This window comes from Cetorhinus maximus, chromosome 20 (assembly GCF_964194155.1).
Source record: "Cetorhinus maximus chromosome 20, sCetMax3.hap1.1, whole genome shotgun sequence".
In the NCBI taxonomy this organism is placed as follows: Eukaryota; Metazoa; Chordata; class Chondrichthyes; order Lamniformes; family Cetorhinidae; genus Cetorhinus; species Cetorhinus maximus.
The window spans coordinates 84819902-84846895 of record NC_135898.1 but is presented as its reverse complement, the minus strand read 5'-3'; the positions used below and the strand labels follow the sequence as shown (position 1 = coordinate 84846895).

The window sequence follows — 26994 nt, the reverse complement described above, 5'->3', positions numbered from 1 at the left end:
GTTGGAATTGTATAGAACCTTAGTGAGGCCACAGCTGGAGTACTGTGTGCAGTTCTGGTCGCCACATTATAGGAAGGATGTGATTCCATTGGAGGGGTGCAGAGGAGATTCACCAGGATGTTGCCTGGGATGAAACATTTAAGTTATGAAGAGAGGTTGGATAGACTTGGATAAAAACAAAAAACTACTGCGGATGCTGGAAATCCAAAACAAAAACAGAATTACCTGGAAAAACCAAACGTTCTGCTGAAGGGTCATGAGGACTCGAAACGTCAACTCTTTTCTTCTCCGCCGTTGCTGCCAGACCTGCTGAGTTTTTCCAGGTAATTCTGTTTTTGTTTTGGATAGACTTGGGTTGTTTTCATTGGAGCGGAGAAGACTGAGGGGCAACCTGATCGAGGTGTACAAGATTATGAGGGGCATGGACAGGGTGGATAGGGAGCAGCTGTTCCCCTTAGTTGAAGGGTCAGTCACAAGAGGGCATAAGTTCAAGGTGAGGGGCAGGAGGTTTAGGGGGGATGTGAGGAAAAACGTTTTCACCCAGAGGGTGGTGACAGTCTGGAATGCACTGACTGGGAGGGCGGTGGAGGCGGGTTGCCACACATCCTTTAAAAAGTACCTGGATGAGCACTTGGCACTTCATAACATTCAAGACTATGGGCCAAGTGCTGGTAAATGGGATTAGGTAGGTAGGTCGGGTGTTTCTCACATGTCGGTGCAGACTCAATGGGCCAAAGGGCCTCTTCTGCACTATGTGATTCTGTGATTCTGAGATGAGGAGAATGTTTTTTAATGCACAGAGTTGTTATGACCTGAAATGAAAGGGCATTGGAAACAGATTCGGTAGTAACTTTCAAAAAGGAATTGAAAGGATAAATACTTGAAGGACGAGGCACTTGCAGGGCTATGGGGAAAGAGCAAAGGGAGTGATACTTAATTTAATAGCTCTTTCAAAGAACCAGCACAGGCACAATGGGCCAAGTGGCCTCCTTCTGTGCTGTATGACTTTATGATTCAATGTGTGAGGAATGCCTCATTAAAGTGAGCTGTTGTTAAGCAACTCTCAAGATGTGATGGATCCTGTGCTGGAGGTAGGGTTGCCAACTCTCTTTGGGTGTATAGCTGGAGGTTCCATTTCGTGACTTCCCACATCAAACCATCCCACCCCCACACTCCCATTGGTCCATCCTCAAGGCACACTGCCTTCCCACAGCCAATTAGAAAGCAAACAGATTCTTTGCTATCCAGTTGGATGAACCATGACCTTTAATCAAACCACTTTCCTTCTCCCATCTCTGTTACTTTTAAAACCAATAACTTAAGTTGTTCAAGGAAAATTAAAAAAATTAATGCCCCCTACGATTTTCCTCCAAAAGTGTCACTCGCGGTCATTTTCTGCCTGGAGATGAATCTCCAATTCTTGAACACTCCAGGGCAATCCTGGCTGGTGGAGCAGGGAAGAGGAGAGATGTCCTTTTGAGATGTAAAGATGAATAACTATTCTTCAGATTTCTTTATCTTCAGGAATCTGAGAGTTATTTATATAGAACATTCCCAGGAGAGTAAATAGTAGAGTCCATGGTAACCTAAGTTGTACCCATTCTGGGAAAGAAATGGTTTTGATGGGCTGAATAGCTGTTTCTCATTCAGTGTTTCTACATGTTCTGTTGTTTCTGAATGCCTCTTCAATAACTGCAAAAATCCTGAAATAAGTGTGAAAAAAAATTGGCCAAATAAAATATATATTTTTAATGCAGAAAGTAATACATCATATTTACTTAACTGGGTGCATCTTACAAGTACCAACCTTGAAAATATAGCTACAAGCAGCTCAATGCTCACAGGGATATATTAACAGGAGGAGGCTATTCAGCCTCTCAAACTTGTTCTGACATTCATTTAGATCATGGCTGATCTGCACCTCTACTCCATTTATCCTTAAAGCCTTACTCAACAAAACTCCATCAAACCCAGACCTGAAAATTTCAATTGAACTGCAGCACCCACAGCTTTTTTGGGTGAGCACATTCCTGATTTTCACAACACCCATTGTGTGAAAAAGCGCTTCCTAATTCCACCCCTAAATGCCTAGCTCTAAATTTTAAAATTGCAGCCTCTTGTTCTGGATTCCACAACCAGAGGGAATTGTTTCTTCTGCATCTACTCTATCAAACCATTTGAATCACCTCAATTAGATTATAACTAAAACTTCTAATCTCAAGGGAATACATTGCCAAGTTTATGCAAAGTGTCCTAATAGCTTAACTCTTTAAACCACAAAATATCATTCTGGTGAAGTAGCTTTTCATGAACCACTGCTTTCTGAGCTCTACTCATCAAAACATAGATGACATCATATGCTTGCGATGTTGAGATCACCTGTCCACCACAGGCATACAGTATTTTTTCATTATTCTGGAAGGCATTACGCTGAACTTGCATTGCTTCCCAGCATGAAAAAACAGTAAAACCTGGGAAATAAGAGTATTAGTCTGAGCTGGTCTTGTATACCTTAAAAAGGAACGCTAGTAAAAACTGGGGAATAAGAATACTGATCCGAACTGTTTCTTCCTTCTGGGTTCTCAAATTTATTAATCTTCCACCGCAACCCCTTTCCAAAACCCTCAACATCAGTCAGCAGTGAATAAGCGTCTGGTCAACTTGGCTTTCGACTGCCTAAGCTGCTTGTTATGTGTTTCCTGTGGCCATTGGTGAAAACAGAAGACAAAACATGACCCAAGTATTGGCTCAGCAGTTCCAAAAATATTTCCAGTCTTCTTGAAGGTTTATTCTGCTTTCAAATGCTATAGTTAGCTACTATTTTGCATGGACAAGTGCATCCTTGGTATCGAGGTGCCACTGCTGTACCAGGTCAATTGGAGTCTTTCCCTGCTAAAATAAAAAGGAAACACAAATTGATTTTACTCAGGCAAACTTGGCAGCCAATTTTCACAGAGTGACCTCGCAGACTTTGACCTTCAACCTTTCACACTCTGATCTCTAGAAAGATTCGCCCTCATGAGTTTCATAAGCCATGGTCGAACCCATTAAACGTCACCAGAAAATGTGAGAATGAGAGGTTGACATCTCTGATCAGAAGTCCCTCCTCTGTTTCATCTCATTGGCTGCAGTGTGGTGAGACCAAACAGCTGGCAGAAGTGGGGGTGCATTACTTTTCTTTATTCTTTCTTGGGATGTGGGCGTCACAGGCTCGGCCAGCATATGTTGCCCATCCCTAATTGCCCCTGAGAAGGTGGTGGTGAGCCACATTCTTGAAATGTTACAATCCATGTGATGTAGGTACACCCACAGTGCTGTTAGGGAGGGAGTTCCAGGATTTTGACCCAGCGACAGTGAAGAAACAGCAATACATTTCCAAGTCAGGATGGTGTGTGACTTGGAGGGGAACTTGCAGCTGGTGATGTTCCCATTTATCTGCTGCCGTCGTCCTTGATGGTAGAGGTCACATGTTTGGAAGATGCTGTTGAAGGAGCCTAGGCGAGTTGCTGCAGTGCATCTTGTAGATGGTACACACTGCTGTCACTGTGCATCAGTGGTGGAGGGTGTTCATGGTGATGGATTGGATGGTAATCAAGCGGACTGCTTTGTCCTTACTCCCCCAATAAGACCACAAATGTCATGGGTAGCTCTTCCATATGGAAATTACCCTGACCCTGCAATTTGGGATGGGTTTAGGGATGAACAAGACTTACTGCACCGGCAGTGGAGGATCAGCTACCTGATAATTCTGCTACCAATGTGTTCTACATCTTCGGCCTGCTCCCACCGATCTCCGTGCATTGAAAGAAAGGCACACTTGCACCACCTTTACCTCATTCACCCAGGCTTTCAGGACAATGGTCCTGACCTCTTTCAGTCTTCCCCTTCCTCATAGGATCCATTTAAGCCTAAGCTCAGTGTCACCTAACCACTCCTTCTTGACTTCCATTAACTCTCCCGCAACTCTTGGTGATCCTCCTACACTATGATTTCAAACCTAGAATCTTCTCAACTTGAAAGATCCCATGAGGAACGCTTACCGCATTTTTGACTCTCAAATTGGCTCCTTGTAAAATAAGCAGCTTCGTTATCTTGTACCGGTTAAGTCGGACAGCATCATGCAATGCTGTATCCCCCTCCTGTAGAACAAAGAACAAAAGGCAATGAGAATCTTATTTGTAACATTTTAGACCTCCTTATGTGACCTCTCCGTATTTGCCAACCCATTTCTTCCGCCTTTTAATTCCCCTTTTGTCTTTCTAACACCATTGCTTCACCTGACTGGTATCCAGCCCCTTTCCAATTTCTTATTAAGTAACATTTACATCAATTAAACCCATGTTTTGGAACTTGCTGTGACATGGAGTGGTTGAAGTAGAGAGTATTTAAGGAGAGGTTTGATATATATCTGAGGGAAAAGGCAACACAGGAACCTGGGGGTTGGTGGAGAGAAAGACAATTAGAGCAGGAGGATGTGGGCATTACTGGCAAGACCAGCATTTTATGCCCCCCTCTAACTGCCCTTGAGAAGGCAGTGGTGAGCTGCCTTCTTGAACCGCTGCAGTCCATGTAGTGTAGGTACACCCACAATGCTGTTAAGGTGAGAGCTCCAGGATTCTGACCCAGCGACAGTGAAGGAATAGTGATATAGTTCCAAGTCAGGATGGTGAGTGGCTTGGAGGGGAACTTACAGGTGATGGTGGTGTTCCTATGTGTCTACTGCCCTTGTCCTTTTAAGTGGTAAAGTTCGGGGTTTTAGAAGAGGTTTTGAAGGAGCCTTGTTTAGTTGCTGCAGTGCATCTTGTAGATGATGCACACTGCTGCCACTGTGTGTCGGTGGTGGAGGGTGTGAATGTTGAAGATGGTGGATGGGGTGCCAGTCAAGCAGGTCGCTTTGTCCTGGGTGGTGTTGAGCTTCTTCAGTGTTGTTGGAGCTGCACTCATCCAGGCAAGTGGAGAGTATTCAACTCCTGGCTTGTGCCTTGTAGATGGTGGGCAGGCTTTAGGAAGTCAGGAGGTGAGTTACTCACCGCAGGATTCCTAGCCTCTGACCTGCTCTTGTAGCCACTGTATTTATATGGCTGGTCCAGTTCAGTTTCTGGTCAATGATAATCCCCAGGATGTTGATAGTAGGGGAATTAACAATGGCAATGTTATTGAACGTCAAGGGGAGATCATTAAATTCTCTCTTGTTGGAAATGGTCATTGCCTGGTACTTGTGTGGTACAAATGTTACTTGCCGCTTATCAGCCCAAGCCTGGATATTGTCCAGGACTTGCTGCATTTAGGCATGGACTGCTTCAATATATGAGGAGTCGCGATGGTACAGAACATTGTGCAATCATTAGTGAACACCCCCACTTCTGATCTTATGATGGAAGGAAGGTCATTGATGAAGCAGCTGAAGATGGCTGGGCCTAGGACACCACCCTGAGGAACTCCTGCAGCGATGTCCTGGAGCTGAGATGATTGACCTCCAACAACTACAACCATCTTCCTTTGTGCTAGGTATGACTCCAACCAGTGGAGAGTTTTCCCCCTGATTCCAGTTTTGCCAGGGCTCCTTGATGTCACACTCAGTCAAATGCTACCTTGATGTCAAGAGCAGTCACTCTCACCTCACCTCTGGAGTTAAGCTATTTTTTTCATGCTTGGACCAAGGTTGTAATGAGGTCAGGAGCTGAGTGGCCCTGGCGGAACCCAAACTGAGCATCAGTGAGCAGGTTATTGCTGAGTAAATACCAGCATTGCCCAGTTGGGCCTGTTTCTGTGCTGCAAATTCCATGGAATTTTCTTTGAGACCTGATTCTTGGTTTTTACCTGCTATTCCCATTTTACTATCTGTGTTTCGTTCAGTCCTATAAAGAGGTGGCATATGTTCTGATTTCCATTTCCAATGTTGGGTCTCAACAGAAACGGGAAACAGTCTTTTCTCTATTGGACCTGCTCTGGAATCCCAGGATTTCATGTTTTTTATTTTATTTGAACACTCGTTTCAAAAGGGTCAATGCAAGGGTCAAAATGGGAGCAGCGCAGTCTCAATGGGAATATATGAATTGGATACTGATTAGAAGTGGAAACTTTGGATTATTTCTCCTTACCTGACCCAGAGGTGTTGAAGTTAACTATATCCAACCTGAGCTACAATAGGAGCAGCAGACTCTTTAGGGCAGTCCTAGGGGGCTAGGATCAGTGAGGAGTAGCTCCATAAGGCTTGATCCTAGGCTGGGCCTCTTTGAAGGACTGTATCAGAGAGGGATTATCAGAGACCTGAGAGTTGATCATGCAGCTGCAAGACGTGTTTGATCAAGAAAATAAGTGAACTTTACCCTGTCTTTGATGTTGATGTTAATGCCACAAGCCATGAGGTGCTCTACACATTCCGCATGTCCAGTCCTGGTAGCAACATGCAAAGGTGTACTGAGCAGCTGCAATCAAAGGAAGAGATAGCAATCTGAATGATTAGCCAACTAGAACATCACACTAACCAACAGCTTCCCCCATTTCTTATTAGAATTAAACAGTGTAGGCTGCTGTTTGACTGGACTGTGGGACAGTTCCAAAATAGAGTCATATTAGACTTGAAACATTAACTCTGTTTCTCTCTCCCCAGATGCTGCCAGACCAGCTGAGTTTTTCCAGCAATTTTTGCTTTCCCCTAGAGATTAATCTTTAATTCCTAGAGACTCCAGCTGGGCAATCCTGGTGGGTTGGTAACCCCACCCACCCAACCATCCACGTATACCTTCCAGAATGGGCCACTAGGCAGCGGTCAGGAGCAGGACCCTGTCTTTCTTTTTTGTAGTTCCTTACCCAGGGTGCTGAGGCTAACTGTGACACACCCAGCACTACCCTGGTTGAGAATGGCTATCTCAGCACTGGTCTTTGACCATGTGTACCTCCGCCGCTGTAATCAGCCGAGGCCCTGGCGACATGTCCCTCACCTTGTCGATGACATTCAAAGTAGCTCCATTTCTCTGCAAGATCTTAAGCACTTCCAGTCTCCCTCCTCGACAGGCCCAGTGAAGAGCAGCACAATTGAGCTAAAAGGACAGGATGAGGTGGACGATAAATCCAAGTCTGAAAAGCTTCAGATTAATTAGATATCTAATGGCCAACTTACTGTGGCTAACTCTTCTGGTTCAATAACTGAAATCGCAGCTCAGCGCTGAGACACGGAGCCAAGTTTGAAGAGGCAGCTTAAGCGCATTAAAATCGTACCGGAAGCCCTGGCCCTTCCTGTCTCAAAGAATCCTGTGCAACACACTTAATTCTGAATTAGGCTTGCCAACTCAAAGAAAATAGATAAAAACCACATTTTTTAATGCTATTGTGATCTTTCTCCCAGTTTGCTCACTGCAAGTATCTAGGAGGTTGATCTTTAAGTCCCGGAGGCTCCAGGACAAGCCTGGAGAGATGACAACCCTATTCTGGATAGATTCTACCCAAGGTTGACCTGTACCCAAGTCCCTGTCCTGACCTTGCACAAAATCCATGTGCAAATGCACATTAATCATGGAAACTTACAGCACAGGAGGAGGCCATTCAACCCAACATGCCCGTGACAGCTTGTTGAAAGAGCTATCTAATTAGCCCCCACTCTCGCCCGCTCTTTCCCATAGCCCTGCAAATTTTTCCTTTTCAAGTATTTATCCAAGTGCCTTTTGAAAGTTGCTATTGAATCTGCTTCCACCGCCCTTCCAGGCAGCACATTCCAAATCACAGCAACTCGCCGTGTAAAACAAATTTCCACCAATTCAGTTCTGGTTCTTTTGGCGATTACCTTAACTTTATGTCCTCTGGCTATTGACCCTCCTGCCAGTGAGAACAGTTTCTCCTTATTTACTCTCATGAAAACCTTTCACGGTTTTGAACACCTCCATTAAACCTTCCCTTAACCTTCTCTGATGGAAGGATAATTAAGTCTAAACTAATATCACCAGTCCAGTTGAAAGATATGATTTAGCAAGGCACCCTAACCGCATTGATCTGGTTAGTGGATAATTACAAACTTGGATAAAAGAATGCTCGATGCTTGGGGCTCTGCAATATCTCTGCTGGAAGGGGAATGTACATTTGTTAATGTTGAGTGAATACAAGACCTAACTCAGGCGTGGTCCCAACCACTGTCCCTTACTCAGGTCTCACAGACACAGACACAGTCCAATAATGTGCCAGTAGTCACCAACTATCCTTACAACCGAGGGATGGTGCATTGAGAAAGGTCTTGGAGCCTTGCTGCTGCATGAGTCACAGCCTCTGTATAAACATACGAACATATGAGCAAGGAGCAGAAATAGGCCATTCGGCCCCGCGAACCTGCTTTGCCATTTAATAAGGTCATGGCTGATCTGATAGTTACCTCAAATCTGCATCCCACCTATCACCCCCTTGTTTACCAAGAACTTATCCACCTCTGCCCTAAAAATATTCAAAGACTGCTTGCACCACTTTTTCGGGAAGAGAGTTCCAAAGACTCACGATCCTCTGGGTGAAAACATTTTTGCCTCATCTCTGTTTTAATTGGGTGACCCCTTATTTTTAAACAATAACCCCTAGTTCTAGATTCTCCCACAAAAGGAAACATCCTCTCCACATCCACCCTGTCAAGTCCCCTCAGGATCTTATATATTTCAATCAAGTCATTTCTTACTCTTCTAAACTCCAGTGGATACAGGCCTAGCCTGTCCAACCTTTCCTCATAAAGCAACCCGCCCATTCTTATAGTCCCAAACACAGAGCCTTGAGCACATAATCCAGGCTGACACTCCCAGAGGAGTATTGAGGGACAGCTGCACTGTCAGAGGTACTATGTTTCAGATGAGACATTAAACTGAGGCTTTGTCTGCCGCCTCAAATGGATGCAAACGATCCCAAGACCAATATTTTGAAGAAGAGCAGGGAAGTTCTCCCTGGTGGGCTGGCCTCTATCAACATTACAAAAACAGATTATCTGTTCATTATCACAATGCTGATTGTGAGAGCTTGCTAAGCGCACATTGGCTGCCCATTTCCCTACATTACAATAGTGACTACACTCCAAAAAGTACTTAATTGGGTGTAAAACAATTTAGGATATTCTATGGTTGTGAAAGGCGCTATATAAATGCAAGCCTCTCTTTCTTGGGAGGATAGAAGTAAAGTTGCAGAATGGAACTCTCACCCTGTCCTTGAAGTCAACAGTTGCTCCTCCTTCCAGAAGTTTGGTCACAATGTCAGCGTGGCCTTCTAGAGACGCTCTGTGTAGGGCAGTCCGCTTAAACTATGGAGCAAAATACATGAAAGAAACACAGTCAGGCCAGAAGATTGAGACTGGACATTCAGTCCAACTAGTTCCTTCTGTTACTGAGGTCCATGTTCCACATCAGAATATAGCCAGTTTTAAAGAGAATTTGTGGGATTATTCATGTCCATTTTAATAATTGATCTTGGGGTGTGGGTTAACACTGACCAGACACATTTCGTTCCCATTTCTAGTTGTCCCCTAAGTAGTGATTGATTTCATGAAGAGGTGGTGTATGGTCAATGCAGAGAGACTAAGAGTTGACCACGCACTGAGGGACTAGAATCACATGTAGCCTTGGGGCAGATGTGATCAATAGGCTCACTTTGCTAAAGGCTATTAGTGAGGCAGTTGGGTGTTTATGACAATATGGATAGCTTTCAAGTTAAACTCTTTTCTGGTGTTGAGTTGCGTTACTGTAGTTACATCTCCCTCATTGAAACCACTCACCCCCACCACCACCACCACCACCACCCCCACTCACCCCCACTCACCCCCACCACCACCATGCTCTGCCCATTTGCTTCAATGACACCATTTCAAAGAAGATCAGGGGAGTTATTCCCAATATCCTCTGGCCAATCTTTATTCCTCAACTAACATGACTAAAATAACAGATTATCTGCTCATTATCAAATTGCTGCTCGTGGGATCTTGCTGTGCGTAAATTGGCCACTACGTTTCCTACATTACAACGGTGACTACACTTCAAAAGGTATTTCATTGGCTGCGAAGTGTTTTGAGACGTCTTGAGCTCCATCTTTCTTTATTGCGTTTCCGTGAAGCGTCTTGGGGTGTTTTGCTCCATTATTAGGTGCTACACAAATGCAAACTGTCGTTGTGTCAGAGTGGCATCAACGCCAGACTGACTCCATTATTACTCAACGCCCTTATGCCGTACATAGCCTCGCCCACTCCCTCTATCCCTGTAATCTCCTCCAGCCCTACAATCTTCCAAGATTTCTGCACTCATCCAATTCCAGCCTATCACAAAATTAATGGATCTTCATTGCTCCACCATTGGTGGCTGTTACTTTAGCTGATTAGGTTTCTAAGCTCTGGAAGTCCCTCCCTAAACCTCTCAGCCTCTCAACCCCTCTCCCCTCCTTTAAGATGCTTCTTTAAACCTACCACTTTGACCAAGCTTTTGGTTACCTGTCCTCATATCTCCTTATATTGCTCAATATCAAATTTTGCTTGTTAATGGTGCTGTGAGGTGCCTTGAGATGTTTTGCTACATTGAAGGTGCTATGTGAATGCAGGTTGTTGTTGTTTTTGACCAGCTGGCAGTGATAAGCAGAAGGTATTGTTCTTCTTCATTGCACAGGTATGCTGAGACCTTGTTGGCCTGTACTGAGTGGAGGCCAGGAATAGATCGAGCTGCTATGATGGGAACGCGGGATTCAAATGAATCAGAGGGTAAACAGCTGAAATTCTGCACTGACCTCATCGCAGGCATCAGGGCTGCCTCCGTCTGCCAGGTACTTCTCAATAATTTTCATTTTTCCCTCGACTGCAGCATTCAGAAACACTGGGACCTGAACTGGACCGGTCTGGAAAAAGATAATCATTCTCAAGGATTGAGTCTCACCATCAGAAACCTTCTCAAACAGAATCTCACCATCTGAATCTCTCTCAAACAGAATCTCACCATCAGAATCCCTCTCAAACAGAATCTCACCATCAGAATCCCTCTCAAACAGAATCTCACCATCTGAATCTCTCTCAAACAGAATCTCACCATCAGAATCCCTCTCAAACAGAATCTCACCATCTGAATCTCTCTCAAACAGAATCTCACCATCAGAATCTCTCTCAAACAGAATCTCACCATCAGAATCCCTCTCAAACAAAATCTCACCATCTGAATCTCTCTCAAACAGAATCTCATGATTAGAATCTCTCTCAAACAGAATTTTTTAAAAAAAGATTCATTCACGGGATGTGGGCTGCGCTGGCTGGGCCAGCATTTATTGCCCTTCCCTAGTTGCCCTTGAGAAGGTGGCGGTGAGCTGCCTTCTTGAACCGTTGCAGTCCATGTGGTGTAGGTAGACCCACAGTGCTGTTAGGGAGAGAGGGAGTTCCAGGATTTTGACCCAGCAACAGTGAAGGAATGGCGATATATTTCCAAGTCAGGATGGTGAGTGACTTGGAGAGGAACTTCCAGGTGGTGGTGTTCCCATCTATCTGCTGCCCTTGTCGTTCTAGGTGGTAGTGGTCGTGGGTTTGGAAGGTGCTGCAGTGCATCTTGTAGATGGTGCACACACTGCTGCTACTGTGCATTGGTGGTGGAGGGAGTGAATGTTTGTGGATGTGGTACCGATCAAGTGAACTGCTTTGAATCTCTCTCAAACAGAATCTCATGATTAAAATCTATCTCAAACAGAATCTCGTGATTAGAATCCCTCTCAGAGTCTCATCATTGGAATCAGTCTAAAACAATGTCCCACCATCGTATGTCTCTCCTAGCCCAAAAGGCAGTCATTTCACTGGGATTCTCAGTACACAATACGCTGTCAGGACTGAAATGCACCCTCTCTCATTGTATTTTTTTCAGTTAGATGGTATGAATTAGTTTGCTAGGGGCTTATGCACACACAGACATCCCAAACTTCCTCCCATCTCATTCTGTTGGTCCGAGAACATTCAATTCTACTGCACTACCCAGCTCCCCATCCGAGGACATGAGACCTTTTCCTGGGTTAGAGAGATAGATGGGTTGAATGAATTGGTTGAATGACGGTATTGGTTGAATGATGGGCCTGATGGTCTTGATTTGAACCTCCAATAAAGTCCATTAAGGATTTAATTTGTATATTTTTTTTTAGCCTGTTCATCCTACATTAATCTAAGTACTGTTTGGAGGGGGTGGGTGATTTTCTGTGTATCAACCGTGGCTCAGTTCGTCCTACTCTCACCTGCAAGTCAGAAGGTTTCAGGTACAAATCCCACTCCAGGACACAAGCACAAAAGTCAAGGCTGACAGTCCAGTACAGTACTGAAGGAGTGCTGCACCGTTGGAGGTGCTGTCTGTGAAAAAAAGGGATGAGGCCCTAAAAGCTTTTAAAAGGCCTCATCCCTTTTTTTCACAGACAGCACCTCCAACGGTGCAGCACTCCTTCAGTACTGTACTGGACTGTCAGCCTTGACTTTTGTGCTTGTGTCCTGGAGTGGGATTTGTACCTGAAACCTTCTGACTTGCAGGTGAGAGTAGGACGAACTGAGACACGGCTGAAATACGCTGGTAGTGGGGAAAATTCTAGAGTCCATTATAAAAGATTTAATAGCCGAGCACTTGGAAAACAATGGCAGAATTGGACAGAGTCAGCATGGATTTACGCAAGGGAAATCATGCTTGACAAATCTACTGGAATTTTTCGAGGATGTAACTAGTAGAGTTGATGAGGGGGAGCCAGTGGATGTGGTTTATTTGGACTTTCAGAAGGCTTTCGGACAAAGTCCCATATAAGAGATTAGCGTGTAAAATTAAAGCACATGGGATTGTGGGTAGTGTATTGAGGTGGATAAAAAACTGGTTGGCAGACAGGAAACAAAGAGTAGGAATAAACGGGTCTTTTTCCAGATGGCAGGCAGTGACTAGTGGGGTACCGCAGGGATCGGCGCTGGGGCCCCAGCTATTCACAATATATGATAATGATTTAGATGAGGGAACTAAATGTAATATCTCCAAATTTGCAGATGACACACAGCTGGGTGGGAGGGTGAGCTGTGAGGAGGATGCAGAGATGCTTCAGTGTGATTTAGACAAGCTGAGTGAGTGGGCAAATGCATGGCAGATGCAGTATAATGTGGATAAATGTGAGGTTATCCACTTTGGTAGCAAAAACAGGAAGGCAGATTATTATCTGAATGGCTATAAATTGAGAGAGGGGAATGTGCAACGAGACCTGGGTGTCCTTGTACACTAGTCGCTGAAGGTAAGCATGCAGGTGCAGCAGGCGGTAAAGAAGGCAAATGGTATGTTGACCTTCATAGCCAGAGGATTCGAGTACAGGATCATGGATGTCTTGCTGCAATTATACAGGGCCTTGGTGAGACCACACCTGGAATATTGTGTGCAGTTTTGGTCTCCTTATCTGAGGAAGGATGTTCTTGCTATAGAGGGAGCGCAGCGAAGGTTTACCAGACTGATTCCTGGGATGGTGGGACTGACATATGAGGAGAGATTGAGTCGGTTAGGATTATATTCGCTAGAGTTCAGAAAAATGAGGGGGGATCTCAAAGAAGCCTATAAATTCTAACAGGACTAGACAGGGTGGATGCAGGAAGGCTGTTCCCGATGGTGGAGGAGTCCAGAACCAGGGGTCACAGTCTGAGGATATGGGGCAGGCCATTCAGGACTGAGATGAAGAGAAATTTCTTCACTCAGAGAGTGGTGAGCCTGTGGAATTCGCAACCACAGAAAGTAGTTGAGTTGAGGCCAAAACATTGTATGTTTTCAAGGAGGAGATAGATATAGCTCTTGGGGCGAAAGGGATCAAAGGATATGGGGAGAAAGCGGGAGCAGGCTATTGAGTTGGATGATCAGCCATGGTCATGATGAATGGCGGAACAGGCTCGAAGGGCCGAATGGCCTACTCCTGCTCCTAGTTTCTATGTTTCTATGTCTTTTGAATGAGACATTAAACTGAGGCCCCTGTCTACCCTCTTGGCTGTTGTAAAAGATTCCATGGCATTATTTCAAAGAATAGTGGAGGAGTTCTCCCTGGTATCCTGGCCAATATTTATCCCTCAATCGACATCACTAAAAACAGATTATCTGGTCATTATCATGCTGTTGTTTGTAGGAGATTGCTGTGTGTGCATTACCTGCCATGTTTCCTACAGTGGTTACACTCTAATTGGCTGGATAGCACTTAGAGACATTCGGTGGTTGTGAAAGGTGCTATATAAATGCAAGTCTTTCTTTCTTTCAGGCACAAGCTCTGACCCATGTGTGATTTATTGGCACACATGGTGAAGACCCAGGATATTCTGCCCCATCTTTCCCTAAATCTAGCCTTAACCCAAGTCCTTTCCCTAATGCTAATCCTATTCCAATGTGAGCAATAATTCACCTCGTAAACAAATTGAAAGAATATTGTTAAAAGTGTTAAGTGCTGCTTCTCAGATGTCGCAGCAGAAATATCTGGTCTGCGATCTATTTTTTCAATGACACACTTACAATTTCCTCGGGTTCCCTCTCTGGTTCAGGAGGCGGAACCTTCTTCCTGTTTTTCCTTTTCTTTCGAAGCTCAATTAAATTTTGGATTCCTCCAATATCGATTATTTCTTCTCGCAGGTCTCTCGAAGTCTTCCTTACTCTTTCTTCACGCTACGGCAACAACAACAGAAGAAAAATCATTGTCACCTTGTCCGCCAATGAATTTTCACACTGGCTGGAAAACAAGGAAAGCTTGTATGTTGACTGTGCATTCTTTACTCTGTATCTAACTCCGTGCTGTACCTGTCCTGGGAGTGTTTGATAGGGACGGTGTAGAGGGAGCTTTACTCTGTATCTAACCCCGTACTGTACCTGCCCAGGGAGTGTTTGATAGGGCAGTGTAGAGGGAGCTTTACTCTGTATCTAACACCGTGCTGTATCTGCCCTGGGAGTGTTTGATGGGGACAGTGTAGAGGGAGCTTTACTCTGTATCTAACCCCATGCTGTATCTGCCCTGGGAGTGTTTGATAGGGACAGTGTAGAGGGAGCTTTACTCTGTATCTAACACCGTGCTGTACCAGTCCTTGGAGTGTTTGATGGGGTCAGTGTAGAGGGAGTTTTAATCTGTACCTAACCCCGTGCTGTACCTGTCTTGGGAATGTTTGATGGGACAGTGTAGAGGAAGTTTTACTCTGCATCTAACGCCATGCTGTACCTGTCCTGGGAGTGTTTGATGGGGGCAGTGTAGAGGGAGATTTACTTTGTACCTAACCCCGTGCTTTACCTGTGTATGCGAGTGTTTGATGGGTACAGTGTAGAAGGAGAATTGTTCCGTATCTAATCTAGTGCTGTATCTGTCCTGGGAGTATTTGATGGGTATCGTGCAGAGGGAGCTTAGCTCTGTATCTAACCTCGTGCTGTATCTGCCCTGGGAAAGTTTGATGGAGACAGTGTAGAGGGAGGTTTACTCTGTATATAACCCCACACTGTATCTGCCCTGGGAGTGTTTGATCGTTTAGTGAAGAGGGAGCTTTGCCCTGTATCTAACCTCGTGCTGTATCTGCCCTGGGAATGTTTGATGGAGACAGCGTAGAGGGAACTTTACTCTGTATCTAACCCTGTGCTGTATCTGCCCTGGGAGTGTTTGATGTGAATTGTGTAGATGGAGATTTACTCTGTATCTAACCCCAAGCTGTATCTGCCCTGGGCGTGTTTGATGTGGACAGTGTACATGGAGCTTTACTCTGTACCTAACCCCATGCTGTACTTGTCTGGGGAGTGTTTGATGTGTACAATGTAGAGGGAGCTTTACTCTGTATCTGATCTCATGCTGTACTTGTCGTGGGAATGTTTGATTGGGACAGGGTACAGGGAGCTTTACTCTGTATCTAACCCTGTGCTGTACCTGTCCTGGGAGTGTTTGATGTGGACAGTGTAGAGGGAGCTTTACTCTGTATCTAACCCTGTGCTGTACCTGTCCTGGGAGTGTTTGATGTGGACAGTGTAGAGGGAGCTTTACTCTGTATCTAACCCTGTGCTGTACCTGCCCTGGGTGTGTTTGATGGAGACAGTGTAGAGGGAGCTTTAATCTGTATCTCACCCCGTGCAGTATCTGCCCTGGGAGTGTTTGATGGGGACATTGTAGAGAGAGATTTATTCTATATCTAATGCCATGCTGTATCTGCCCAGGGAGTGTTTGATATGGACAGTGTACAGGGAGCTTTACTCTGCATCTAACCCCATGCTGTATCTGTCCTGGGAGTGTTTGATGAGGACAGCGTAGAAGGAGCTTAATTCTGTATCCACCCCTGTGCTGTACCTGCCCTGGGAGTGTTTGATGGGGACGATGCGGTGGGAGCTTTACTCGGTATCTAACCCAGTGTTGCACCTGTGCAGGGAATGTTTGTTCGGACTGTGTTAGAGGGACTTTACTCTGTATCTAACTATGAGCTGTATTTAAAATAAAAGCAAAATACTGCGGATGGTGGAAATCTGAAATAAAAACAGAAAATAATGCAAGAAATTAACAGTTCTGTTAGCATCTGTGGAGAGAGAAACAGAGTTAATGTTTCGAGTGGTGGAGGGGACAAAGAGAGCAAGAGGGAAAGAGAGAAATAGCAAGGTAGGGAAATGAGAAGGAAGAGAGGAAGGAGAAAAGAACCTTGAGAATGTTTGATGGGACAGTAAAGAGGGAGATTTACTCTGTATCTAACCCCGTGCTGTACCTGTCCTGGGAGCGTTTGATAGGGACAGTGTAGAGGGAGCTTTATTCTGTATCTAACCCCATGCTGTTCCTGCCCTGGGAGTGTTTGATGGGGACAGTGTAGAGGGAACTTTACTCTGTATCTAACCCCATGCTGTACCTGCCCTGGGAGTGTTTGATGGGACTGTTTCAGAGGGAGCTTTACTCTGTACATAACTATGAGCTGTACTTAATATAAAAGCAAAATATTGCGGATGCTGGAAATCTGAAATAAGAACAGAAAATAATGCAAGAAATTAACAGTTCTGTTAGCATCTGTGGAGAGAGAAACAGAGTTAATGTTTCGAGTGGTGGAGGGGACGAAGAGAGCGAGAGGGAAAGAGAGAAATCACAGGGTAGGGAAATGAGAAGGAGGCGAGGAAGGAGAAAAGAATCTTGAGAATGTTTGATGGGACAGTAAAAAGGGAGATTTACTCTGTATCTAACCCCGTGCTGTTCCTGGCCTGGGCATGTTTGATGGGTATAGTGTAGAGGGAATGTTCCTCTGTATCCCACCCCGTGCTGTACCTGTCCTGGGGACGGTGTAGAGGGAGTTTTACTGTGTATCTCACCCTGTGCTGTACCTGTCCTGGAAATGTTTGATGGGGCCAGTGCAGAGGGAGTTTTACTCTGTAACCGCCCCCTTGCTGAAATGCACTCATATTTAACACCACAGCCAAGAAACAAAATATCTCTGACACTGACTTCCACAATAGAATAGCGGGAATAGACAGGATAGCTCTGTCATAGCTGAGCATTCCTGCTCCTGGGAAACAGTTCAGCACAGTGCAGGCTCATGCTGACTGACTGAATAAATGTGTCTTTGGACAAATAAATTATCAGGAGGCTGTGGTGTAAGCTGAGATTTCCAGGAGTAATCCATCAGTGCCAACCCCCACTGCCCTCACCATGCGTTTGAATCAAATCTGTTTTTGACATGTCACACTCTGTGATTCGTAATACATGCCAAAATACAAAACCCTTACAAGCTCTCTGTCTAGTTCTGGCATCAGCCCAGTTTCATTCCATTAACTGAAGGGATAAGGTTTCACTCTCTTAGGAAACTGCTTTGGTTTATTCCCTTGTTAAGGAAAATGGAGGTTGGCCCAGCCCTTTTGAACTGAGCTGAGGAGTGCTTTCTTCACTCAGAGGATTGTGAGGCTTTGGAATTCTCTATCCCAGAGAGCTGTGGATGCTTAGTTGTTGAGTCGATTCAAGACTGAAATCGGTAGATTTTTGGGCACTATGGGAATTATGAGACTGAGTGGAAAATTGCAGCTCAGGTAGAAGATCAACCATTTGGCCCACTCCTGCTCCTCTTTCTTATATGCCTTTGTAAGTCATGATAATTAAAGTGGGAGGTAACAGTGCTGGGGCAATAGGACACTTTGTCATTTCCGACGTCCAGTGTCAGCATCCTAGTATCAGCCAAAGTGACCGTGGAGCCATCAGATTGTCATTAAAAACCCCAGTTGGTTCACTAAAGTCCTTCATGGAAGGAAACCTGCTTTACTCTGTCCCGATCCAGTCTGTGACTTTTTGTGACTCCAGTCCCTCACCAATGTGATTGACCCTTAATTGCCCTCTGAAGTGACCTAGCAAGCCACTCATTTGTACCAAACCACAACAGTTGATGAAGAGGCCCACTGGGAAACCAGGGCATGGTAAGAAATATTAGTGGCGTCCACATCCAGAGATTTATTTTTTTAATCCTGGGCTCCCAGCGGCATGGCAAGGTGAAGTGAAGGATGAATTCTCATTGCTCTGCCCCAGCTAGTTGCCTTGACCCCCAAGCTCAGAAGAGGATCAATTTTCCATTGTCTACACCACTCACTCTAAAAGTGATTAGATTGAATTGTTTAGCGCAGTAGGAGGCCATATGGCCCAACTTAGAAGTGATTTAGATGAAGGAACAGTGAATCTGCTTAAGTAAGAACCTTGGAGATTAGACGTGTTTTGTGCTTTCAGTTCAAACTAGGTGTAAACTCAAGTCTCATGGGGGAAAGTCTGGCGTGTGACACAGTGCAGCAGTCAGCCCCCTCCACCAATGGATGATCCCAGACCTGAACACAGCAGCAGGTGCAAATGTTATTGGCATTGAAATAAATACAAAGGTCACTAAATAAATCTGCATCATAAAACAGCTGTTGTATAAAGCTGCTGCACATTTAAAGCAACATACCTACTGATTTGTGTAGAAGGGATGTTGCTGTGACCTGATTGCCGTTTCCAAGGTGACTGGTTGATCTCCTGTGATATTTCATATTAGGGGGTATTAGTGATATTGGGAGATGTGTTGGGCATAGTGAGTGAGCACTGTTTTCCTATGGTGTCTACTTCAATTGTATTGGATCGTTCATTGTTCGTTTCTGGCAATATAGTCCTGAACTGTGGGGATACTGTGTTATGTGATCCAATGCAATACGCAATATTGTCACATGACACACTGCAGCAATACTGCATCACATGACTGCAGCGATACTGCATCACGTGACTCACTGCAGCAATACTGTCACGTGACACACCCGCGATACTGCATCACATGACTCACTCCAGCAATACTGTCACATGACACACACTAGCGCTATTTTGTATCACATGACTCACTGTAGTGATGTGTCACATGACTTACACTATAATGACACATTTCACATGACATTGTAACAATATTTTATATCACATGACTCATGCTATTGCGATACTCTATCACATGACACACTATTGTGATAATATATCAAATGACTCAGTGCTGTGATACTCTATCACACAACCCAATCTGTTGACTTTGTCCAATAACGTTCACATTTCAGAGAGGGTTTAATGTGCCTCAGTGGTGGGGCTAAGTGACAATTACCTTTACTGCCGGAAATTTGCTGCTTTTAGCTGGCTCCCTGTATTTCTCCTTTTCCAGATCCACTGCGACCTTGACTCTGATTGTCATCTTGGCACCCTGGGGTTTCTACAAAAATGGGGGAAGAAACAAGCATTTCATTTTTTTGCAATTTATTGGGACATGGCAATCTTTCCTTTATGGAGCTTTTAAATTTAGGAATCCCTCCTCTTTCTGTGGCAACTCTTTTCTGTGTCAACCAGGGAATATAACAGATGAGCTGATCATTTATCATGTTACCATTTGTGGGATCTTGCTGTGCACAAATTGACTGCAGTGTCTGCCGACATCACAACACTTCAATAAAGTACTTCATTGGCTGCAAAGCACTTTGAGATGTCAGGTGTTTGTGAAATGTGCTATATAAACGCAAGTTTTCTTTTCTTTATTGGCTCAACATTAGTCTTTGACTATTTTAAAGCATGAATATAACAAGTTTAGGATCTCATTTTAGAAGCACACAGTGGAATATTATGCAAACATTTTCAGCAGGGGGGAAATTAAACCTCCAGGCTGTTCATACCAAATCATTTTGTCCTCTATTTTAAGATTTAACTATTTAACCCCTTGCTATAGAAGAAAGTTTTATATTTATACAACGCTTTTTACAGCCTTAGAACATTCCAAAGCGCTTTACGCCCAATTAAATAGTTCCTCAAGTGCAGTCACTGTTGTAATGCCGAAACACAGCAGCCAATTTATGAACAGCAAGATCCCACATACAGCAATGTGATAAAGACCAGCTAGTCTATTTTTCTACACACGTTTCTTGAGGGATAAATATTAACCAGGACACCAGGAAGAACTTTTCCGTTTTTTCTCGAATTAGTAACATTGGATCTTTTACATCCACCTGGAGAGGGCAGGCAGAGCCTCAGTTTAACATCGTACCTGAAAGGCAGCACCTCTGACAGTGCAGCACTCCCTCAGCACGGCACTGGTAGGGTCAGCCTGGATTTTGTGCTCAAGTCTCTGGAGTGGGACTTGAACCCACAGCCTTTTGACTTAGAGGCAAGAGTGCTACCCAGTGAACCACAGCTGGCATCAAAATAGTGGACAGTGGAACTTGATAGATCTACTAACACAGCATAACTTCCAGGCCTATCAACCATGGAGTGGAACTGTCTGTACACATAAACTTCTGCTATCTCACAGCACACATAGTGAGTAATTATCTTAAATACTACAAACATTAGGATCATAAAACATTCTGCGGTGGATCTGACTGACCTGAAAGACCAGCACTCCTCAATCTCCCACCGCATCAAATATCTTTCCAATTCTCCCTCAATGCCCCCTCGCTCTCCATCTCCCGAAATCATCTATCCTGTACACTCCCCACCCTCTGTGAAATACAGTAAGGTCTGGAACTGTCTGTGCTCATTTTCTCTACCGAATCTGGTTCTGGAGTTGCTGCCAATTTCAGACATAATTTGGAATTCACGTTTTTGACTCCTTCAAGGGCATTTAAAGATTAGTTAATATCGCCAACCTCCGAGTCTTCTCTTCTGGACTTAAGTAGATGGTAACTGGACTTTGATTAACTCAGAGGACAGGGTTGGGGTGGGTGCGGTGCTGGTTTCTCCTGCTGACTCCTGCAATAACCTTGGCAGAAGAGCTAGAATGGGGGTAACAGTGTTAACAGTCTTTTCCCAGGGTATCTCCACAACCCATTGGCTTAAGTTATGAGGCCATCAATTAGAATTTCACTCCCTGGACATGGTACTAATTATCGAATATTCACGTCCTCCCTTGATTGATTAAGAATTATTTTTGAGGTGTTGCTGAAACTGCACAGAAGGAAGCCGTTCAGCCCATTGTGCCTGTACTGGCTTTTTGAAAGAATTATCCAATAAACCCCACTCCCCTGCTTTTTCCCTATCCCCCTGCAAAATTCTTTCCTTTCCAAATTTATCCAAATTTCTGAAGTTTTGTATTTTTGTAAGCAATAATAAATACCTGCGGCTCCGCTCTCTCCAAGTTTTCCTTTAATTCCACCTTGTTGATTAGAGAGCTGATTTCCACATCCGCATCCATGCCTGATCCTTTCCGCGTGGCAGAACAGGGAGAACTGAAACTTCTTCCCTGTGCTCTGTGCAGGGAACAGGCTCTTGTACTACAAGAAGACAAAGAGTCTCCCAAGAGTTTTATAACTGCTGACTGGTTGGGCTGTGAGCACAGGGAGGGGAGAGGGTGGGAGGTGGGTACTTGCCTTGGCAGTCATGCCGATCAACAGGTGGGCCCTGAAAATGCACACGCGCACCCAGGCTGGCTCTGGGCACTGCTGGTCCGGTTGGATTGGGTTGGGTTGGTTTGGGGTGGAGGTGGGTGTGTGGGGGGTGCAGTTGCCTTGGCACAACGTTGGAAACCAGCCCTGGCATGCAGGGAATGCAATGACTTTGAGGTCATCGAATAAGCTCATTGCCAAAGTGAAGTAGTGCGGTTATGGAATAAAATGACACACATAATGAGTGCTTGTAAATCATGGAGGGGATTTGAGCTCAGGGGGGAAGATGACACCAAGGCAGAAGTATGTGAAGGGCACATGATTGATATTTGGTGATCTGAACAGAGGAAGAATGTGGAGATTATCATCTAATTTGTGCTGCTCGTGTTCTGTAACTGAACCAAAACAAAACTCTACTTCACAGCTGTAGGCTCCAAACAGAGAAACGTCCATAATCTTTTTTTTTCAGTCTCTCACAGGATGTGAGTGTCGCTGGCTAGACCAGCAAATATTGCCCATCCCCAATTGCCCTTGGGAAGGTGGTGGTGCGCCCCGGGAAAATACTTGACTGCCTTAAGGAAATGGCGAGGAATCTCACAGAGATTTTCGCGAAAGTAGAGTTGGAGCTGGATTTGCCGGAGAAGGGAGAAGAGGCGGAGTAGCTGGTTGAGCCTCCGGTGGAGTTCCCTCATTTCACCTCATTCTCCTACTGTTATACCACTGCTCTCCATATGGTGTAGGTACACCCACAGTGCTATTAGGGAGGGAGTTCCAGAATTTTGATCCAGCGACAGTGAAGGAACGGCGATATGGTTTCAAGTTAGGATGGTGCCTGGCTTGAAGGTGGAGTTCCCACTTTTCTGCTGCCCTTGTCCTTCTAGGTAGTAGAGGTTGTGGGTTTGAAAGATGCTGTCGAAGGAGCCTTGGTGAGTTCCTGCAGTGCATCTTGTAGGTGGCACATATTGCTTTCCCAGAGATGTAAGGGAAATGGGCCTTGAGCCAAGAGAAGGCGAAATTAGAAAAAGTAACTGAAACTTGCCCAAAGTGGTGAATTTCAAGGAGGGTGTAACAGTAGGAGAATGAGCTGAAATGAGGGGAACTCCAGCAGAGGCTCATCCAGCTCCTCCGCCTCTTCTCCCTCCTCCGGCAAATCCACCTCCCACTCCAGCTCCAACACTACTTCCATCTCCAGAAATTTCAGGAAAATCTCTGTGAAATTCCTCCCCAGTTCCCTAAGACAATCAAGTATTTTCCAGGGGTCGTGATCACCCAGTTAAGGCTAACCAAACCCTGCGCCACCGTTAATGACCATTGTCCTCTTCCCTCGGGAACAGAGAAGGTCAAACCAGGCTTTGGGGAGAGAAAAGAACCAGAAAAGTGACATTATTTGTTTGCTAGCGGGACAGAAATATGTTCCAATGGTGTTCTTGCATTACAGTATGCAGCAATTACAAGGAAAGCGGCATGAAATTCTCAGATAGAACTTGCATTTCTATAGCACCTTTTGTAGGACATCCCAATTACAGCCACCAAAGTGCTTTTAAAAGTTTAGTCACTATTGTGATGGAGGAAACTGCAGCAGCCAATTTGCACACACGAACTCCCCAAAACAGCAACGTGGTGGGGTCAAAAATAGTCTGGTTTTGTGCTGTTGGGGCTGAGGAATAAATATTGGACCAGACAGCGGGGAGAACTCCCCTGCACTTCTTCTAAATAGTGGTCATGGGTTATTTTACATCTATCTGAGAAGGCATTCAGGGGCTTGGTTTAACTTCTCATTCGTAAGACGGCATATTCAACAATGCAGCATTCCCTCTGTGTTTGCAGTGGGAGTGTGTCAGCCAGGATTACGCCTCAGCTGCGAATTCCACATCTTCACAGCTGTCTTTGGACAGGAGTTCCTCTTGCTCTTCATTCTCAGAGAATCACAGAATTGTTACAGCGCAGGAGGAGGGCCATTCAGCCTGTCATGTCTGTACCTGCTCTCTGAATGAGCAATTCACCCAACTCCATTCCCCCGCCTTCTCCCTGTTGTAAATCTCTCACATTTAATCTGTTATCAATATCACCTCAGTTGCTTTATATATTGCCTCGATTTTAATATTTTCTTCCTTGTATTCAAATCCCTCCATGGCCCTGCCTCTCCCTATCTCTAACCGCCCCCAGCCCTACAACCCTCTGAGGCCTCTGCGCTCCCCCAAACCTGGCTTCTTGCACATCCCCAACTTTAATCGCTCCACCATCGGCGGCCGTGCCTTCAGTTGCTGAGGCTCTAAGTTCTGGAATTCCCTCCCTAAGCCTCTCCACCTCTCACTCTTCCTTTAAGATGCTCCTTAAAACCTACCTCTGTGCTAACATCTCATGTGGTTTGGTGTCAAATTTTGATTATTACCTGTTTCTGGGTCATTTGACTATGTTTAAAGGAACTATATAAAACACAATGACCAGGCATCATGGTTTTGCTGGGACAGTCCTGATTTTTCATTAAATGTCCCGACAATTTCCTAAAAATGGTTCAAATGTCATGGTTTTCACCTTTTCCCTTTTTTTTGTCATATATAAACTGGGCTGGGGGTGTGAGAGCTGGGGAGAAGATCTATGTGAAATTCTGTCCTTCTTCCAATAAACACCCATCACATCGTATTGCATTGCAAGCAGTATGCAGACCTGTTTCCCTCCCCGCACCACCTCCTTGACATCTCCAAGGGAGCGGTCACTACCTTTTTGGTGCCAATGACTCTATTGGTGATGATGCCTTTTTAACGATCCACAGAATAGGGTTGCCAATTCTGGCTGGGTATATTCCAGGGGCTGCCATCAAATGACATCTTCGACTACCCCTCCCCCCAGACTCCTGCCATTGCTCATCCAACATGTTAATCGTCGCGGGGCCCCACCTTCCCACGGCTTTTTGGTGTGTCCCAGTTCTGACTTTTGAAAATCTGGCCAACCCTAAAATAAATGCAAGCTGGTGCTGATGTTGTACTGATGGGCATTCAGTTGTTTTGAATATAATTTATTCATAGTCATAGAGTTTTACAGCACGGAAAGAGACCATTTGGCCCATCGTGTCTGTGCCAGTCATCAAGCCCCTATCTACTCTAATCACATTTTCCAGCACTTGGCCTGTAGCCTTGTATGCTATGGCGTTTCAAGTGTTCATCTAAATATTCCTTAAATGTTGTCAGGTTCCCGCCTCTACCACCCTTTCAGGCAGTGAATTCCAGATACCCCCACCCTCTGGATGAAAAAAATCTTTCCTCAAATTCCCTCTAAACCTCCTGCCCCTTACCTTAAATACATGCTCCCTGGTTATTGACCCCTCCACTAAGGGGAAAAGTTTCTTCCTCTCTACCCTATCTATGCCCCTCATTATTTTGTGCACCTCGATCAGGTCCCCCCTCAGCCTTCTCTGTTTTAAGGAAAACAACCCCAGCCTATCTAGTCTCTCTTCGTAGCTGAAACGCTCCAGCCCAGGCAGCATTTTGGTGAATCTCCTTTGCACCCTCTCTAGTGCAATCACATCCTCCCTATCGTGTAGTGACCAGAACTGCACACAGTACTCCAGATGTGGCCTAGCTAATGTTTATACAGCTCCAACATAACCTCCCTACTCTTGTATTCAATGCCTCGACTAATAAAGGCAAGTATCCCATATGCCTTCTTAACCACCCTCATGTCCTGCTGCCTTCAGGGATCTATGGACAGGTACATCAAGGTCCCTCTGATCCTCTATACTTCCTAGGGTCCTACCATTCATTACGTATTCCTTTGCTGTATTAGTCCTCCCAAAATGCATCATCTCACAATTTTTAGGACTAAATTCCATTTGCCACTGCTCTGCCCATCTTACCAGCCCATCTATATTGTCCTGTAGTCTAAGGCTTTCCTCCTCGCTATTTAACACAGCACCAATTTTCATGTCATCTGCGAACTTACTGATCATACCTCTTACATTCATTTCTAGATCATTAATGTACACTATAAACAGCGAGGGACTCAGCACCGAACCCTGCTGTATGCCACTGGACACAGGCTTCCAATCACAAAAACAACATTCGACTATCATCCTCTGCCTCCTGCCACTCAGCCAATTTTGCATCCAATTTGCCAAATTGCCTTGGACCCCATGGGTTCTTATCTTCTTGACCAGTCTCCCATGAGAGACCTTGTCAAAAGCCTTACTGAAGTCCATATAGACTACATCAACTACACTACCCTCATCTACACACCTAGTCACCTCCTTGAAAAATTCAATCATGTTAGACATGATCTCCCCTGACAAAGCCATGTTGACTATCCTTGATTAATCCCTGCCTCTCCAAGTGGAGATTAATCCTGTCCCTCAGAATTTTTTCCAGAACTTTCCCTACCACTGATGTTAGACTCATTGGTCTATAGTTCCGTGGTTTATCCCTACCTCCCTTCCTAAATAATGGTGCCACATTAGCTGTCCTCCAGCCCTCTGGCACCTCTCCTGTGGCCAGAACTGATTGTAAAGTTAATGTCAGGGCCCCTGCAATCTCCTCCGTTTGCCTCCCACAACAGCCTGGGATACGTCTCATCTGGGCCTGGGATTTATCCACTTTTAAGCCCACTAAAACCGCTAATACCTCCTCCCTCTCAATGCTAATTTGTTGAAGTATATCACAGTCCCCCTCCCTGATTTCTATACCTACATAGGCCTTCCCTATAATGAACGTAAATGCAAAGTGCTCATTTAAAACCTCACCTACGTCTTCTGTCTCCTCACACAGATTGCCACTTTGGTCCCTAATGGGCCCTACTCTTTCCCTGGTTATCCTCTTGCCCCTAATATACTTATAAAACGCCTTTGGATTTTCCTTTATTTTACCCACCAGTGTTTTTCCATGCCCCCTCTTTGCTCTCCTAGTTTCTTTTTTAAGTAACCCCCTGCATTTTCTATACTCCTCTAGGGCTTCTGCTGTTTTGAGCCCTTGGTATCTACCATAAGCTTCCCTTTTTTTTCCTTATCCAATCCTGTACATTCCTCGACATTCAGGGTTCTCTGGACTTGTTGGTCCCACCCTTCACCTTTACGGGAACATGTTGGCCCTGCACTCTCACTATTTCCTTTTTGAATGACTCCCACTGCTCTGATGCAGATTTTCCTACAAGCAGCTGCTCCCAGTCCACTTTGGCCAGATCCTGTCTTATCATATTGAAA

General features: G+C 44.9%; 1 protein-coding gene across 2 annotated transcripts; it reads right to left on the bottom strand.

Moving 5' to 3' along the window:
• Positions 1-1734: 1734 nt before the first annotated feature.
• LOC144694535 (ankyrin repeat domain-containing protein 2-like) lies at positions 1735-21705 on the bottom strand. 2 transcript variants are annotated; one of them, XM_078565089.1, is made up of 9 exons: positions 21539-21705; positions 19544-19648; positions 14469-14618; positions 10729-10836; positions 9164-9262; positions 6945-7043; positions 6330-6428; positions 4041-4139; positions 1735-2892 (listed from the first exon to the last, which is right to left on the bottom strand). In XM_078565089.1, the coding sequence occupies exons 1-9, from the start codon at positions 21614-21616 to the stop codon at positions 2818-2820; spliced, it is 912 nt and encodes a 303-aa protein (XP_078421215.1). In that variant the 5' UTR covers positions 21617-21705; the 3' UTR covers positions 1735-2817. The 2 variants fall into 2 exon arrangements, with proteins under 2 accessions (XP_078421215.1, XP_078421216.1); XM_078565090.1 differs by lacking the exon at positions 21539-21705 and adding an exon at positions 21072-21092.
• Positions 21706-26994: the final 5289 nt, after the last annotated feature.

Bases quoted from the DNA above. Each gene is read 5' to 3' on its own strand.
- LOC144694535 (XM_078565089.1), bottom strand. From the start codon at position 21,616: ATGGATGCGGATGTGGAAATCAGCTCTCTAATCAACAAGGTGGAATTA. The intron at 19,649-21,538 runs GTATTTATTATT...CCATTTTTGTAG, and splicing joins TGGAGAGAGCGGAGCCGCAG to AAACCCCAGGGTGCCAAGAT. The intron at 2,893-4,040 runs GTAAGCGTTCCT...TTTTTATTTTAG, and splicing joins ATTTGAGAGTCAAAAATGCG to CAGGGAAAGACTCCAATTGA.